The following is a 19,780-nucleotide window of genomic DNA, read 5'->3' as shown; positions in this document are numbered from 1 at the left end:
CCATGGTAACTCCTGACAGTCCAGATGGTCTCCTTAACAATTGCTGTACCACTAGTCTCAATGGTACCCCCTGTCATCTGGCACTCAATGGTACCCCCTATCATCTGGCACTCAATGGTACCCCCTATCATCTGGCATTAACACTATCTTTTTGAACTTAACTTTTCTCAAGCATGATACTGATTACTACAGATTTGAAAATGCTTCCTTATTGAGTTTTCCAACTGAAAATTTCATAGGAATTGTTTACAAATGAAAACATGCTGTCTTTTCTTAACAGCTGAGATGGAAATGCACCTTACTTTACTGAATTAATTCTCAAGAGATATTTACTTTATTATTCTGCTTTTCTCAGAAGAACATACAGAACACATTGTATTATCACCTTTCATTTGTGATCCAGTTCAATATTAAGGTATTTTACATAAAATCTACACACCTTTCTAACCAAGTTTCTTTGCATCTTTCCATAACCATAATTTTATGTCATTAGGTTTCTATGATTCTTTCAATAATAGTCATTTGATGGCAAATACACACTCAAAAATATTAAGAGAAATTTAATTTTAGTACCTACCTTCCCAGTCAAATACCATTCTAGCCTTTCCATTCTCCACAACAAATTCCTGACAGATTAGTTAACTAACTGGTATGCCACATATACTTAGTACCTATAATGTCCGCTAGGTTCAGAATTCTTTGCTGGATAGATCCTCTGCATTTGGACTTTTTGGAGGCAATTTAAATTAACCATATTCACTGCAACAGATAATCATTTTGATCATGTCGAACTGGATAACATTAATTACCCTGAAGCTGATAACCTATCATGGAAATGATTTCTACACTTTAATTCTGCAAAGAACCCCCATCCCCCGAAAAATTAATAATACATACTGATAATAAGATAAAAGAAGCAAACATGTTTTTAGTCCCTCTAGTCGTATATACAGCTCAGACATATTTTTATCAACCAAAGGAGAAGTTGTCGATGATAATGAAAAGCTGTAGGAATAAATTTGGGGGAGGAAGAGGGCAAGAGTTAAGTGGGATCAGTCGATTCTTCCTAAAGAACACGGTGGTATAGTGTGACCTAATTTGAAGAGGTAAGTTAGAGAAACATAGTTTAGGCTCATATACATAAATCAAGCAGAAAGTTATAACACAAAGTGTAAAAGTATTATGATTGACAAGAAAATGGGAGGACATCAAGAGATAAAGAGTGATTGGGATTTTGGATGTAGGTCCTTAAGGAAAATAACAACAGCAACTATACAGAGTATTATATTCAGAAAGTATCACACATAAGCCAAGAGAAAGAAGATTCTCTGTCTAGGGGTACAGAAAATATGCAGGAAGGGCTGGAATTTACTGGAGCAAGTTAGGAAAGTAACCAAATCACTGGGAGCAAAAAACTCAACAGGAAAAGATAGAATAAAAAGAAGCTAATCAGAACCTTGGAATGTAGGTTTGAGGCTACGCTAACAGAGTGCTAAGTGAAAAGCCAGATCTGGTACAGGATTTAGTCAAGTCCAGAACAAAAGCTGCATTTAAAAAAGGAATAATTAATAGGGCTTATAAAGTATTGCATAATAACTGTAAGAATCAAACAGAGGAGGATAGAAATATGGAAGTGTATGCACAGGTATTTTTATACCCCAAGCAGACCTCAGAGGACTTTTCCTTGGTTAGATAACAAATGCCGGAGGTGTAATAATAAAGACAGAGGTAACTAGGAACACATTCTATGGGAATATAACAAGTTGACAGATTTTTAAAAATCCCCATATAATACTTTGGCAGAAGGTCTGGCACAACAAATGAGTGTAACTAAGGAAATAATACTTTTTAATTGGGATCTAGGATCTGAATTGGAATTGAGCAACTTATGTGTTATTGGACTGAATGAAACTTGTTAAAAAACACATATTTTAAGTGGTGTATATGATGTCTGCAATTTTTGACCTGTTGATATTGAAAGATATTTCCTTTATAAATAAAACCAGGAATGGCTTTTGAGACACATATCCAGACACTTGCAAGCATGCAGCTTTATTAGCAAACTTCCCAGAAAATTAAATCCCACTTAAAATACACCTCAGCTGGTGACTCTTGGGACACAAATGATCTTTGAAGCAAACAGTTAATGTCCAGGAGAACATATTTCTATCCATGCATCATGCCTTTTAACTGTCATTAATTTTACAGAATGTTCTTGATTTTTACTTTTTTATTTTTGCCCTACCTCTTATAGAAATGTTTGATTTCCTAGTAAACCACCAGGGAGTACAGTCAATAATGCCAGGCAGTAAAGTTTCATACCTCTTACTGTACAAAAATGCATGTTAATGCCAAAATCTGTTGTTCTATTAACTTTTTAAGTGAATTAGAGTTACATTTAAAAAATTGTCCCTGATTTTGCCCCCCCCCATGTTTTTGTTTTTGTCCAAAATTCTTGAGCAAAGAAGTTGAGAGGTATGTCCCATAGCCATAACAGAGTCTCATGAGCCACATTCCAACAACATGGACTTAATGAACAAAGCTAGTTATTCCAGTTTCAGAATTTGACAATGCATCAGTTTTTTTTTTTTGAGCAGCTCACAACGCTTTGTGTTCTCCTTCTTGCAGATGTTATGTTTGGCAGTGCTTCTAGAGATACCACTATATTCCTCGTAAAATAGCTAAAACATTTTCAAATTCTGTCTTAGGGTGATGACCATGACATACATAAAAGAAAAAAGGATGAACTCTGAGGCATATATAACTGATAAATTTATTGAGTGCTTTTTTCCCTAAGAAAAGGGCTTCTTCAAAATAAAACATCCTCAGCAGAAGCCAGCTCCCACTGATACCCAATAAGGGATATACTGATCACCTGCCATTTCTTCCATCACTTCCCTAAAAATATTGTCAAGGAAAGTGAATGGGTAGCCTCTTTTTAACAACATATTTTTTAACATTTGACATTGCATTTTAAATTCACCCATATGCGAAACCATGCATGCAAGTCATACACATTATCCTTTAACTAGTGACTTCTTCTGATGAATGGGATGCCAGCTGGGTATGAATGGGAGCCAAATGCCTATGAATAATCGGGCCAACTTAAAAAACAGTAGGATGTGTAAAGCTTTAGTATTAACATATAATAGCAATTTTGTTGATATTAAACAAATAATACAGAAAAACTAGAATGTTTTTGATCTAGATTCTGAATATGTTAACATTGTTGGAGCTAATCCACTTACTTTATATAAAAAGGATATATGTATAAAAAATATGTTGGAGAAAGTTAAAACATCCAGAATAGGAGGGCAGAATGAGCAAATGTGGACCTTGCTGACATATAAATTCACCCTGGAAACAAATGAAGTTGAACGAGGTAACTTTGGCATCATAAGATTGCATAAGCAGTATAACTGTAACAAAAAAATGAGTGGTTTATTTGGCATTATGCCAAAACTGTATCTGGTTTTATGTTGGGAAAACCAAGAACAGTTTTAGAAACAGAATTTATCAACACAGTTATGACCTACTAGGAAAAGAATCTAAGAATGCTTTATCTGCACATTCAAATGTCTGACAGTCACTTGTTTAAATTTACAATCATTGATTATGTTGACCTAGGCAGAGGGGTGGGCATATTAAGGATTACCTAGAGTTCAGGGTATTACAGTGGCAGCTTCGAACGAATGCTACAGTATATCCTGGTTTAAATGTAGAGGGGTCCCCAGACCCCTCTACAAAACTGTTTGCTGTCATTATTGACAATAACCTAAAATTTGAACTTCATGTCAATCAATTAATAAAGAATGTTAATAAAAAACTTGGATCATTGTATAGAATAACCCCCAGCTAGGATTGGCATTGCCTGCTCTCACCTAATTTCAACACTTATATATGCTTCCCCTCTTCTGTCTAACCTAAACAAGTCGATATTAAACAGACTGTCTACCTGTTACAATCACATTGCCAGGTTTGCCACTGGCCTGCCATGCAGAACCCACCACTGCATCAACCTCAAACAGCTTGGGTGGCTGGAATTTCACAGTCTCATACAATATAACCTTCTGATCATAGCTAACAAAATTCTCTATAATCCAGACAATACACCAGCTCATAGAAATATTATCACCCCCCCAAAAAAAAAAACAATCAGAGACTGCTTAGATCCTCAAACAAACTTCTAATTCATACAATCAAAACTAACAATTCAGCAGGGGAAGCTCTCTTTACAAATGCTGCAGGTAGAGCCTGGAATCTACTTCTAGCTAACATTACTATGCTCTCCTCCCTAAATCATTTTAAGAGCAAACTCAAAAAACATCTGGCACTAAACTGGCTTTGACACTGTAACAAGCCTGGCTAACCAGCATTCATGAATGTATATAAAAATGTATCGCCTGTCACTATTAATTTGTTTTTATCTCCTGATTGTAACTGGTGCTAACCAGTGTCGAGAACCAATTTGCTTGTCAAAGTATTTACTGTAATATCATGACTGTATTGTCTGCAGTGCATTTGTGGATTGTTGTCTCTGTTATAATGTCTTTATTACTCTGTTTACTCTGTATACCCTGGAGCTTTTCTCCTCGGGCCTCCGCTGAAAATGGACATGAATCCAGTCGGACTATCCCGGTCAACAAATGTAAAATAAACAAATAAAAATAAAACTATATCTATTAGTTCCATTTTAAGGATAAAGTAGCCTTTGTATTGTGATTTTTTAGAGCAGGTGTTTTATACTGTTGTCACTTTGTTTTGAGTAAGGTACTATTTATTTAATGTGGCATTATGTATACATTTTTTAAGGTGAATTATGTAATTGTATGATAATTCACCTAATTATGGTGTGTATGTAGTAGGGGTGTATAAGCTGGGTTCTGCTGAGGATGTTTTATTCTGAAAAAGTCCCTTTCTCAGGGATGAAAGCGCTCAATAAATTTATCAGTTATATCTGCCTCAGAGTTCATCCTTTTTTGTTTTATTTACTAGTTTGTGCTTGCGTTTTGTTGTTTTTTTTTTTTTTTTTACCATGCCATACAAAAAAGTACTTTCTACTTACAGGCACCTAAAAAACTACAACCTTTACGAGTCATTAAATCAGCTCAGTCAAAACATGGCCAGGGAATGTCAGTGCAACCCTGGAATTCAGAGACACCTTACATAAAGACCAAGGCCATGCAAGTGGTTTTGTGTACTACATAAGGCATTCCCAATAGCCACTCAGTTCTGTGGCTCTGCTATACTGAGCAGCAAGGGATTCCAGGCAGGGCCTATGCTAAATAGACCTTTAAACATCCCACTGCACTGCTGTGCAAGGATTAAGCAATACATAGTATGGTGATTCATAGACATTTGTTCTGTGCAAGATCTCTGCAAAACAGTGCACAGAATGTGTAAATGTAGGTGCAAACTTAGAGTTGTGTTAACCTATACATGTTAATGGAAGAATCTATTCTGGGCAAAGTGAAGCAGCTTTACCCTGCTCAAGCTGGATCCAAGCAAATAACACTATGTGAATGCATTTGTGTGTGTGTGTGTGTGTGTGTGTGTGTGTGTGTGTGTGTGTGTGTGTGTGTGTGTGTGTGTGTGTGTGTGTGTGTTTATATCGTCTGTCTATGCTTGTCTATCTACTTATCTCTGTGTAGCAGAGTTGTTAGACTGTGAGTGCAGGTTGATAGGGTTCACAGCAATGCTGAATGATTTGAAGTCATGCAAATCATATTTTACTGCATGTGACGATTGGGGAGAGATGGGCGAAGTCTGCCAGCCTAGTCAAATAGAATTTGAAATATAATTCTGGCATTTGTAAATAAATGTAAAATACAGGCACGTTTTCTTGGATGTAAAAGAATACTGTGAAATGTGGAACTGCAAAATATGTGACAACATTGCACTCTACTGGCCCAGTGAAGCATGTTGTGACCCTTTCATGTTAGAATTCGGTTCCAGTGCTCCTGGATGAAGGTTTCATGCCCATTGTTTTAAGGCTAAAGTTTATGACCAGAACTTACATGTGGATGGTGCTTTACTGCTCTGGTTTCTGTTAGAATATACATGTGAAATGTCTTCTATTGTTGTAAGTTTCTGAGCAGGTTTAGATTGCTAAATAATGCAGTTTGTTTGCCTGGGAAAACTTAAGTGTCAACATCATGTAATTTGGGAGGGACCCAGCAAACAAGTTTGTTAGTAATGTTTAAATACTATTTCTCACAAGAGACTGGGAGCATTTTGATCTTGGATATTTAACTCAACACTCTGCTTAAGCTGCGGTGGTGGTGCTGCGGTAGCGTTGTAGCCTCACAGTAAGACATTGTCCTGTTCGATTCTCAGCTAGAGTGTCTTCTGTGTGGAGACGTGTAAATGGGCGTACCTTCGTTGAAGGTTGTGCATCAGGGCCGGCAACTCGGCACGTAAAAATCTACTGCCAATCATTAGCGGACCGGAGTTCCACTGTGGCAGCCCCTAACCGGGAAAATCCGAAAGACACAACAACAACTCTGCCTACGCTCACATGTAAGTTTCTAGCACTGTGATTTCTTGTAGGAATAGTTAAAGTTAGTAAAGATTAATTAGGTATTTTCTTTGAAATCAGACCTGTCCTACCATATTATTTTAAGTTTCTGTGTGATCTCTGAACTCTTAGATATCTCTGCGGTGTAGTAGTTTTGTCTTGTGTTTTAATTATTTATTATTAAATATTTTTAAAACCTTTTACATGTGGCTGGTTTGTGTAAAGATAAGGTCTAGAGTGCATTGCATAATTATAGAGGTTATTGTAATAGGCCACTCTAAGGTAAGCCTTAGACTGAACAGTCACATTACCACTGGATTATACTATTGCACAGTAATAATTGGACACCCTTTTAAGGGCCTTTTAGTAGCTGACATTATTAGCTGGATGGTGGCAGTAATTACTAGCGTATGGTCTGGGTAAAGGGACAGAGCTGGAGAATCTATGTCAGCCTTTCCCAGGAGTGTCTGAGTGGTTGTATTACCTCTTCTCAAAGTGTGTGTGTGGTGTTTCAGCTATTTTGCAGGGACACGAAGCACTGGTTGGACAGAGAGGGTACTGGAGGTTTTAGATTGCCCAGCTAGGCTGAGACCTGGATCCTATAGCTGTGCTAGTGGGGAGTCTTATTAGGGACCTGGTGAGCAAGGGAGCAACCAGCCCCAGACTGACTGTGATCTCTGTGCGCACTTAAGGGAAATTGTACTTTACTGTGTGTATTAGTTATCCTTTTCTCTTCTATGAGACGACCTCCCTAGAGTTAGTGGTGAGGATTGAGGCTCCTTGATTGTTGGGCCAGGGCACAGTCGTCACACTGCAATCCATGGTCAGGCATTTTATGAATTTGATGCATTTTGTTCATGATTATGAATCATATTATACTGAGAACAGCAACCTGACAGGGCAAGTGGCTGTGCTTCAGGAGGCCCTGACTATGAATACAGCCTTGCATCAACAGAGTTTCTTCTTTCCCTGCATAAAAGACAACAGAGACTATGAAAGGAATCCAGCTTTGTTCCTTAGTTATGCTCCTTTAAAAAAAGTTTCAGTGAAATAGAAATCTAAAAATGTTCTTAAAGGTAAATGAAGCTTAAAAACATTATTTACTGAAGTATTTTACAACCCAAAATGTACTACAATTTTTACCAGTTAGCACATAAATGTTCATCATTTTGATCACTGCTGCAGTAACCTTAGCTATATGGGCTATATCCTACCAAGAAAATAACAGTCGGACAGGTTCCAAAGCTTCAGGGCACCTTCCATGCACAAAAACTATCAGTCAGCTTGAACTAACTAAAAAGACAGGCTTGGGTGCCAAGCCTTTCAGAGCTTTCCTGCCACCGAAGACTATGCACTTATGAGGCTTTCGTCATACAGACTTCAACAGATCTGTTGAAGTCTGTATGATGAAAGCGCTTATCTATGTGGATTAAATAAACATTTATTGTATTTCTGTGGACTAGTTATTGGTGTTCAGCAGTGAATTTGGTTCCTATAATGATTTTGATATGAGAATTGAAGCTAAAAAGTTGAGGGTGCACCATCTCAGGGATTGGCACAAGGCACTGGAAAGGTAGATATGGCTCCTCTAAAAACTACTTTATTCTGGCTGAATGCCATTAGAAAAATACATTTATATAATATATTGCCAATGAAAATAAATATGCATTCATCACTTACCTATATATAGAGGAGAGTTGGTAGACCCTGCAAAGTCATCCACGTATGAAATACCAAAGGGTTGTATAGGAACAGTCCCAATTCCTGCCAAAAGCTGTGCAATTATCATGATAACCCACATGGTACCAACTTCATTATGTGCGCTCGTGCCAGTTTCCTTACACACATCAGTTGTGTTCTTCCATGGACACCAAAGCATCTGCTGACTATTGTTGCCTGAAAATTTGAGAAAAATAAATCTAAATTTTAGTTAAATGGTACACTGCTGAAAACTCTATCACATTTTTAGACTAGGGTTATCTTGGTGCCAATTTGTAATCTGTCATGTTTTTATATGGAAGCAAGTTGTAGAATGCTGCCTCATGGCCTGGAATTTATAACTAAAGTTTTTATTAACAGTACAGCGTTAAATGTTTTATTGAGATGGTAGTATTAAATTAGCAAATTGGGTTAGCTGGTGAATGACAAAGGCAGATTCTGTAAGCATTTCAGCAACTCTTAGAATTTCATTCTGAAATCTAAATCAGAAACGTTTAATCATGTAGTGGGTTTGACAGGCATACTTAATCTAGTTCAACACAGTGGTTTCATATGCTTCTTTAGTAAAACATTTAAGACTGACTTGGTATTGTGGACACTTTCCATATTAAGGTGTCGCTTACTTCTAGGTGGTACTATTTGTCCCACTAGTCTTACATCTTCTTTTCTTTTCTTTCTTTTTTTCTTTCTTTCTATTTTTTAACTTATAAAGACAGTATAAAATGGACCAGGAACTAGGGAAACTCTCTCTCTCTATGAGATGGAAACTGATATGAGCAGAAATTACACAAACATGCATGAAAGCTGGCCTGACAGAGTAAAGAGGACAGGAAGAGAGGATGAGGACATGCAGGCAGGGCTAACCTCAGCTGAAAGAGCACCCTAGGCAAAGGGCTGCATGCCACCACTTGCTGCCCACTTCTTCCATCACACAAATATACATCCCTCTGTGTTCCTCCTCCCAGTTCCTTTATCATGGCCTTCCCACAATACTCAGATTACTTTGTTCTACCTTGTCTCACATTGTGTTATTCTTCAGTAGTTTCATGCATCAACATACCCTAACTGGACCTGACTGCACCATAATAACTATAAAATAAACAATTAAATTAAGCCAGAGGTCTAGAAACCATAGGTCCCAGAAGCCATGGGGACCGCTGATGTTCTGATGTACAGTTATAGAGTTTTTTTTACTAATTTTTTGATCCAGTGATTGCCTGAACAAAATGTATGACTAAGGAAATAAATTCAGTCTTACTCTTCAACTTTGCTTTTTCCTACATCCTTCCAACACACCCTAAACTGACACAACTTAATAAATAATCAAATAAAGCCATGAGTGTGGAGCCACTAGGCTGCCAGAAGCCATGGAGTCATAACGGTACAAGGTGCCTTTTAAGTCTATTTTCCAACTTTTTGTTCCAATAATGAATGAGTTGAAAACAAGGAAAGAAAAAAAAAAAACACAGCCAAGGAAATAAATTCAGTCTTGCTTTTTTTTCTTTCAAGGGAGAAATAAGCTGTATCTGACAAAATAGCATTTTTCAATAAACTGAGAAGATAAATGCTTGTGAGGATACATAAATCATATCTGGAAATGATGCCTTCTTCCTTATGCCCACCCCCCCCAAAAAAAAAAAATGATAGTCACCTTCTGTGTATAAGAAGACATTTCATCCAGTTACTGCCAGACATCCTCATTAATAGTATCCTTCAAAATACAACTACCTGTATATGCGCCTATTGTGTGATTGTGAGAAAAGTGAAAAATATTGATCACAGTTAACACGTTGCACATCTTGTTAACAGTGCACGGTCCCTCGGTGAGTCATAGTCATAGTCATGGCATGTAATATTATTACATTTCAGTAACCTATTATTTGAACTGTAAAATGAAATGGTATATAGATCAATCTAAAGCAGAATTACTCACTGGATAACATGCATGTCAGATGAAACAACAATACATATAAACTGATTCTATTATGATATCTCAAAAGATAACTCTCTAGCAGCAAAGTAGATGTGTCAAGCTCATTGAAATATACACCTACCAACTACAGTGACATCTAGACTAAGTCATCTTCTGGGGAGCAGGGCTAGCCCCCCAAAAATCTCATGTTAGGATAGTGTCCCCCATGCCACCCTTACTTATATGGAGTCATGATTAGAAAGCAAATTATATTTCTCAGATGGACATAAACATTAAAAAATATAACTGAAAACTACTTTCAGTGAAAAATATAATAAGCTTTTTTTTTTGTAAGAAGCAAACCCACTTGCACCCCCTATATGGAAGAAAAACTCCCACCCTCCTAGCTTATATAAACCAACTCCACAGCTGCACAACAATAGAGAAAAGTGCAAAGTCAACAATAACTTTAATGTAGCTTTCAGTGATGTCTCCTTTGTAGTATTATCCACTGGACAAATCACTGTTAAAGTCTTCCCACATTCTGTTTTATACAGACTGAGTTCAAGGAAAAAAACTGAATGGTAAACTTTTATTACTCCATCATCTTATATCAAGTTTGTTAGTACAACTTATTTAGAATACTTCATAACAAACCATTGCTTAAATATCTTTAAAGGACAGGTTGTTGCTGTTGCTTTTTTAGCTCACTCATTTATATAAAATTTTGTACTGTGGTTTAAGACAATAGTACACAATAGATAGCTATCAATTTTAAACTAACATGTATTAATTTCCAGCTTTTGCCATTCCAGTCATTACACAAGTGAACTTACCTTTACCATGCAATGTATGGATATCAGACAGAAAGTGTGGAATGGTCAGTAAAATTGCTCCCAGAGCCAGCAGGAGACCACCAATGCCAATTAATCGTGGACGATGCACTCGACTGCCAAAGTAGCTGACAAATACAATAAGGATAACATTTCCAATCTGGATATAAAGGGAAATTAAGAGGTTTATAAATATAACTAAAAAGTGACATAAAACAGGGAAAACTGTCAAGGACTGAGACATATCACAATTACCATAAAACTATGCCAAATTATTTTGTTACATCACATTTTATTTGACCGTTTTCTTTATCACACATGTAAGGTATATGGGGGATAGCACAATAGCTCAGAAGTGATCATTTAATTACACGCCTACTATATCTTTTCCTCAATGCAGTTAAATAAAGAAACAGAAGACAAAGATCTATGCTGGTTCATGAAAACAGATATTTTTTGTACTGTACCCTGATTACAGCACTTTTCAGTGTAGTCTGCAATTCACAGGCTTGACTGTCTTGTATGTTGTACAGTACTTATAATAAAACAGAGACTGAAGGTATAGAAATATGATACTGTGGATGTTTTTTGGTCTGAATCGGCATATTATATGTTCTTGGAGAATGCTTTTTCTCTGCTAAAATATATTTTGGTACATACTGCCACTTGTGATTCAGCTGTGTATATGTGGTGTTTACTTTATGTATATAAAGGCAGCATTTTCACTTCGAGTAGACAAATGGGTGATTTGTACTTGAGATGCACTGGAATTTACTCAAGATAAAAGATACAGCGACCAAACAGTGGAGTGCTTTTACTTTATCTTAGCATATTTGCCCATATATCTATTGATCCATCTAGCTCTTTTGCTCTATCTCTGTCATATTATCTGTCTCTACCTTTATTAATCAGGATAGAATACTGATCTATATAAACCCTTTTCAAGTTCAGCCTGGGAAAACACAAATATAGATGGGATTAATTATAAATAGCAATATTAAGTTAGATAGTTAGATAGTGAACTGTTATTAGAACAGAAATAACTAAACTGGCAGATACAGTTAAATGCAACTAATAAACCCAGATTAAATTATATGTTATCTCTTAAAAGAAAGAGCTACTAAAATAAGTATTTAAGTATTTTTATACTTGTAAGTAGCACAGTAAATGTATTTTTAATTTTATGTCTGTTTTATATGTATTTGCATTTTGTATATATGCACTGTGACTTTAAATGTTGACACACTTGTCCTTGATAAGGCGTTTTATTGGTTAAGTAATTACTGAGAGGTAGATTTAAACAGATTTGCTTAATGTGTTATTTTATTTCTGATTTTAGCTCTGAAAATGCCTTTATTGAAGGTGAAAGGGCTTAGAAATTAAACTACACTTGAGAAATTAAACTATAGTTGGTTATTCAGCTGTGTTGTTTCCAGTCAGCTCATTTCAGTTGTGGTCTACTGGAGGAGTCTGGTGTATATTCTATTCAGTCTACTTTTAAAAAGGTGACTTGTGTTCATTCTCATAAACATAGAGTATGACTGTATTTTGTGTGTGTGGGTGTGCGTGTGTGTGTGTGTGTGTGTGTGTGTGTGTGTGTGTGTGTGTGTGTGTGTGTTTGTGTGTACGCGCAAGCACGAGTGTGTGTGTGTGTGTGTGTGTGTGTGTGTGTGTGTGTGTGTGTGTGTGTGTGTGTGTGTGTGTATGTGTATGTTTATGTTTGTATAAGTGTTGCCACGGTTTGAGTGACAACCTCTGCTTACCATCTATATGGATTTTCCGTTATATACTGTGACTGCATGAATTTGTATTGGGTATTCCAGTTTCCTCCTTCCTCATAAAAAATGTACTAGTTGACTGGTTATATACTAAGTTATCTATATGTAATACATTTACCCATTCTGTTATGCCCAAACCATAGTTAAAGAGGTCCAAATAAAGACTAGTTCGCTTACCTGCCTAACTAATAAATAAAATTTAATTAAAGTAAATATGCCTGCATTTTATGTATTCTGTAGCAAGCAAGCAACATACGCATATATGCAAGTTTATTAAAAACAATATTTTAAACGCATATGTCCTTTCCCTGATAACCATCTAACAGAAACAAAAATATAAAAACTTATCATGTGCAAGTGGAATACTTAACTGCACAATGTCCCATCGAGTTACTGCCCGTACAGAGTCTCAATCCTGCTGCTATAGCAGACGCCAGTAAAATTTCGCTTAGGTTATTACTGCATTTTCTACTTCAAAACCAGGAGTATTTCACCTGCATGAACCCATGTCATCATGTCTAGCACTGCGATGATGTGAGGAAAAGGGTGCAAGCATGTGCTATTGACCCAAATGCATGGGGGGAGGAAACAACAAAGACAGGAATGGACAGTGAGAAATAACTAATATTTTATAATTACATGAAGTGTGTGCTGCTATATTCATGAAATATTACTGACAGCTGAGTGCCTGTAATTTCTATCACCTTTCCTTTGCTCTGTTGCAGCCCATAACCACGAGAGATTACAGGCGCAAAAAAAAGACCTACCCATTTCTTCTGATAACAGAATATTTACTTTGGGTATTTCAGCATAAACAGTTGGAAGCAACTTTAGTACATAGTTTTTCTAATTATGTTACAGCTGTTGGAAGCCAACATAGAAAGCTTCTGCCCCAGCTACATGTCACAAGGGAACACCTGCCACAGCTGCACATCCAGAAAGGTAAGGGTGTCAGCTGGTGCAATGTAGTTCATTGGAAGTCCTATTTTCACATAAAATCATTACTTTATCTGAATATAGGATTAGAAGACCAATAAAATAATAGAAACTGAAAGCAGGTGCCACATTCAGTTTTGTCAGTATGCAGATTTATTTCTATTTATTTACTTAGTTAGTTATTGCATTTGTTTACTGGGATTGTCAAAATGGGCCATGCAAGATCACTTCTCAGTGGATGCCCAGGGTGAATAGCTCCAGAACAAAGACAAAACATTTTTAAGTATATCATAGTTGAGCATGATAATTAGGCAAAAGCTGTGTCAGGTAAAAAAAATATTCATACTTGCATACAGACATACATGCACAAGTAAATGCATCTTACACAATAAACACATCGGTCAGCAAATGTCAGAAGCAGTTCTGAATATTTGAGGGTTCCAGAATACTAGTGCTTTGATCATTTGGAAGGCTAATGGTGGTAAATACATTTGTGGAGGAAGTGAACTTGAAAGTCAGATAAAGAAGGGAAGATGTAATTAGAATAGATTAGCTAAGAGTTACAGTAAGAAGGAAAGAAATATGTAAGCAGAAAGTATAGACAGGATATAAGTTAGTCAGCCAGTTGGGATCGAGTAGTGACATAATCTAGCATTTAGAAGAGGTGCATGGAGGTTTCCCTTAAGGGTAAGCTCATTGTCTTATTTCCCTAAGTGGACTGGATATGGTATTCATACCTTGGATATATAATTGTTCAAAAGATTTCTATTGTTGAGCCAGAAAAGTGTCTTTAGAGACAAGGGGTCTGCGAGCATTTTACCCACTATGGGAGGGTATACAGGGAACAGAAGTCATTTGGGTGGTGAAGCAGTTTTAGATTACATAATTTAAGATAGTTTGGGGGTTCCATCCAGTTTATTTTTTTGTGACTGCAAGGCAGTGATGGGCTCTGCTAGGCAAATTAGTAGTGAGATTGGCACTTTTATTGCAGCATTGTTGAAGCTTTCCTGTTAGGCTGTTGTGTAGGTTAGTAAGGTCAGGGGCAGTTGGCAGAAGATAACCATGTGCAGTAGATTTTTTTTACCTAAGCCAGTTTGAAATGACCTGTCAGTATATAGAACTCCAAGCCTTTGGTGAGTTTTCTTTATGACATCTACATGAATATTAAACTTGATGTTATCATCAAGTGTTACACCAAATAACTTGATGTTGGAAACCGGCTCAAGTTTAATGTTTTGAGCAGAGGAAATATTGTTTTATTTAGCATTATGTGTGAGGTGAGTGCTATCTATCCACTGTTCTTCTGCTCACCATGATTCCTGAGTAATGTTCTGTAGCTGTCCCCAGAAAGGGAACACCAATTATTTTTGCATTACCTGCATGCTGAATCACAGCAGATGGGGATGTGACCACGTAAAGCATACCTGTGCATGTGCTGAATAGCAATGGTCCAAGAATGAACCCTTTGGGGACACCCATAGAGACTGGGAAAAGGAGGACTATATGTTTTGCCACCTTACTGTTTGAGTGTAATTACCTAGGTAGCTCTTGAACTATGATAAAGTGAAATCCAGTCTGCTACAGTTTGAATCTGTTTTGGGTATGGAACAGTACAGAATGTCTTGGAGATGTTGAAAAAAATGGCTGAGACTGGTTTGCCAACCTTATGCTGTTGGTTGACATTATCTAGAAATGACTGTAGAGCAGTAGTAGTGCCATGGTGGGGACAGAAACCATGTTGGATGGGTGAGAGAAGATTATTGCTGAATAGATTTTGGAGGAAATGAGTGGGTCTGCAATGCTACAGGATTTATGGGAGGAGAAAATATACCTGTGGGTCAGTAGTGACCCAGGTCAGTAGAGTTTCATCCCTTATGTAATAGTATGATATATGATGCTGTGGGTCAGTAGTGACCTAGGTCAGTAGAGTTTCATCCCTTATGTAATAGTATGATATATGATTGTTTCCACACTTCAGGAACATATAACTTTGTAATGGATTTATTTATGAGGATGGAGACTGGAACTGCTAAAGTCTCAGCTACTACTTTGATGTACTCTGCTCGAATGTTATCAGCAGATAGAGTAGCTGTCTTCAGTTTTAAGAAAGGGTTTTTTGATGGATACAATAGTGATGATTTTTTTTTTTGTTTTGTCTGATAATGATTTTCAGGTTGATCATAGCATAGTTGAGAAATTGTAGATCTGCCTAGTGTTGTTGCTGTGTTGATGTAGTGTGAGTTAATGGAGTTTGCTACAGTACTATCAGAATAATTTGGCAAAGGACTAGGATGGGTTTTTCTGCCAAGGTAAAGAAGGTTGTTGATGGTGAAGCAAAAAGTTTTTGGATTACTCTGGAAAGTGTTCTGAATACTTACCCAGTAATTACTTTTGTCCTTCTTTTACAAGGGCTTTTGCATGGTTCCATAGAGATGGGTCTATATCAGTTTATCAAAATTTCATTCCCGTGAACCTTTGTTCATCGAAACATATACAGTGAATGTTCACCTCCATGAATGTTCAGTTCAACAAATTACTTTCCAAGGGGATATATATATATATATATATATATATATATATATATATATATATATATATATAAATATATCAATCAAACAAACACACATGCACAGTCACACACACCGTCTGCCATGTGCAACACACTACTCTGACTCATCAAGAACATGGTTGCACTTCATACATTTGCCAAGCCTAAATTCATCCTGCTTCTTGGGCATATGCTTACTTTGGCTAGTACCATACATTTTTTTTAATTTTGCCATATACTCTGCACCTTATCTCATAGTTGGCTAGTACCGTATTTCACCATATACTCTGCACCTTATCTCATACACATCATTTCCATATTCCTATTAGTATTTTGTCTCCTTACTAGTTCAGCCTTTCTTTAATTTCTATTGCTTTTCCCAAAGTTAAGTTCAGTTCTAATTGTAACTTTTCAGACATATCAGCCCAGTTTCACCTCAATCTCTAATTTGTTCATCCTTTGTTTTATCAAATCCACCATTTTCTGCCAGTTCGTACAAGCACATTACAGAAGCTTCAGCACTTTCACCTTTAGCTGTAACACATCAGTGGAAGCGTGTTCTTTCTTGTATAATGTTTCTTTTTGGCATAAAATGTTTTTACAGTGTGGAAATTACTGACTCACATGTAATACTCTAGATGTCAGAATATGAAAACAAATTGTATATTACTTCCACCTTCTTGTCCATAGAATACAATAAAGTATTTACCTGAATTTTCACCCTCTTTATCTAAGACGGTTGTTATTCTGAAATTGTGAATTTCCACCTGCATGCTGGCCAGGGAAATGACTTTGTGAAGTTCAAAATGTAGTTTTATTTTATGCAAAATTGATTTTCTAGTGATAAACAATGAATATTCGGTAAAACGATCACTTTACCAAGTAAATTAACTTTTTTGGTTAAGCATGGTACGGTTTTCTGTTTAGAAACTGTGTTTTTGGTATATCTATCTGAAAAGAATTCATGGTCACAATGTTTTTAACTACTCATCTTTGTTGGCAATATGAATTACATCAAGATACACCAATATGTGAAGTAAAATAGGAACTTTAATGGCACACAAAATGGTGGCAGAGCAAGAAGGTTGATGGTAGCTTATAACAAGTACACTAAGAAGTAGAAAACCAAACTAACTACATAATGGGATAATCACTTCTTAAAGGTACACTACTGTTATGCCTATTCATTATACAAATAAAGTGCTGCTATACATTTCTTATCATCTCAAAATCACTCTTTTGACTATCACATAAATAAAATAGACCTGGCAGCTCTGATGATGTATAAGTTAGTTCACATGTATTTTCCACAGGATAAAGACAGTAACTTCAAAACAGCACTTGATAGCTCCAAACAAGACGAGTTATTTTTCCAAGCTAATTTTTACTTAAGTATATGTGCAAGAGCCGGAAAAGCAGATGATGCGCATTTGGCAAACATGTAACCCCCATACCTGGCAAATAATAGCTACAGGGGAGGTTTGAAGAGAGTTGTGACACAGTTACTAACAGTGAATCATTTCCTGTATGAAATGATGTACCGGTTACAGCAGAAACTATGCATGCATGCACCCTGCTATCTCCTTTGTCGAAGAGACACACACTATCTAGAAAACAGTACTTCATCCATTTCTAACCAGGTTTTGTTAATTTCATGACGTGTTACTCCTTTATGGTCTCAAGTCCAAAGGTTCACACTGAGCAGTGCATATATTCAGGGAGCGTGAATAAATGAAGAAAGGTTTATCAAATTAAACAGTAAAGATTGTATTAACATGGAAACATTTCACTGCTGCAAGTCAAATTGACACAGTTGATATTTTCTGTGCAGTGATAGATCATGCAATGATCATGCAGAAATGCTGTGTTTGAAATTACCAAGGTCTGACATGTATATTACAAACACAACTCAGTCTGACAGTGTTGAACATAAACCCAAGTATTGGTAAGTAGTAAGATAAAAAAAAAAACTGTAGACTCACAGGGCTCATTTTTTGTAGAAATGTAAATACCAATACCATATTTTTTTGTTCTTTGTGTGATCATGGTCTTCAGTATTAGCTGGGGGATCAAGGAACTCCTGGATCCTGTATACATTTACAGTATAATGTCACTTATTTCATGCAAGGGATCAAGGATAGTGTAGTTTCCTAATAGAACAACAGACACGGGCAGCTGGGAATTGTAGTATTGATAGGATTTCACATGTACATGCATTGAAAATGCTTTAAGCATCAGACCAGCATTGTCAGAAATCATGATGGCCTAGTGTGGTCATTATATATGGGTTACCAGATAGAGTTTAAGATGACCTCTTCCCCTTGTACTGATCAAAGTCTTGATTACCCGCTGTCTCAGAAAAAAATAGGCACAAATGTGTCAAACAGATGGTTGTAACTGGCAGAGTAAGTTAAAAGAAAACAGTGAACCAAACAATTTGAATGAAAGTTAAAGAATTTGGTCCTGATTATAAAACTGTACACTGACATGCCATAGAAAAGAGTAGAGCAAAGAATGGCTGTATTCACATTAGTTGCTGTATCTGCAGAAAATGTGGTTTATCTAAAGAAGCAAGAAAGGACACAATCCCAGTGTTCACTAGTCATGCAAATGAACCCTGATTACTTGCTACTTCAGCAAAAAATGAACTGAGTAAATTGTTATAAATGACAACTCATGTGAAACATTACTGAGTTTTGTTCTGCTGTACTACTGTTAGTCGTGTTGTCCTAAACAGAGATGCGATAGCTGTTGTCGCATGACATCATTTTGTTGGTGAATACACAATTTATTTAAAGGAACAAGAAAAGGATGAATTCCGAAATTATTTCTAGAGCCCAATAAATGGTGTACTTTACTATATTGCCATCGAGGGCAAATAAGGGTACAGCTGACACGCTGGAATCTTTTGATGACTTTGCTATTATTTTGTGAATAAAAATATTCGGCGTCTCTTCTTTGTAAAAAAAGCAGGTCTTGTCTTGTGAGAAATACTAGTAGTGTTGCTGTTTCTGTGGTTATGATATTAGATTAATAGGGGCATCAAAAATATTGAGAAACGTCCTGACACTGTGGTGTATATCGTGTAGCGGGATAAAGCCCTGACTTATGTACCAGATGACCTGAGTTTGACTAGTGGTTTAGTCACTGGAACAGTTGAGTTGCAGAAGGTGGGACTGAGTAACCAATTCCAATCACCCCCATTCTGGAAATGAGGTTTTGTTGCTCCGATCACCACTATGCAGGCAAGGGGCAGGACACAGGCAGGAGATGTTGGCTCAGCCATATTGGTAAGGTTAGCCCTCTTCAGTGTGTGTGTGTGTGCATGTGCATGTGTGTGTGTGTGTGTGTTTGTGTGTGTGTGTGTGTGTGTGTGTGTGTGTGTGTGTGTGTGTGTGTGTTTGTGTATGTGTGTGTGTCTGTGTGTGTGTATGTTTGTTTAAGCAAGCACATGTTGGGGGAGGGCACCTCTGTGGTGATGTGGGTGCTCATGCCAGCCACCATTGAAAGGAGTTAGGACATAAGCAGAAATACCCT

General features: G+C 36.8%; 1 protein-coding gene across 1 annotated transcript in view; it reads right to left on the bottom strand.

The window, feature by feature from the left end:
* The window catches only part of SLCO2A1 (solute carrier organic anion transporter family member 2A1), a 212,464-nt gene that overhangs the window by 121,694 nt on the left and 70,990 nt on the right, over positions 1-19,780 (bottom strand). Inside the window, exons 3-4 of the mRNA XM_044070455.1 lie at positions 10,985-11,141; positions 8,198-8,413 (exon numbers count right to left, since the gene is read on the bottom strand). Coding sequence (XP_043926390.1) covers positions 8,198-8,413; positions 10,985-11,141 — 373 coding nt within the window. The remainder of the gene's footprint in view (positions 1-8,197; positions 8,414-10,984; positions 11,142-19,780) is intronic.

This window comes from Protopterus annectens, chromosome 4.part1 (assembly GCF_019279795.1).
Source record: "Protopterus annectens isolate FY-2018-M chromosome 4.part1, PAN1.0, whole genome shotgun sequence".
Classification (NCBI taxonomy): domain Eukaryota; kingdom Metazoa; phylum Chordata; order Ceratodontiformes; family Protopteridae; genus Protopterus; species Protopterus annectens.
The sequence above is the reverse complement of the archived record's forward strand: the minus strand, read 5'-3'. Positions and strand labels throughout refer to the sequence as shown.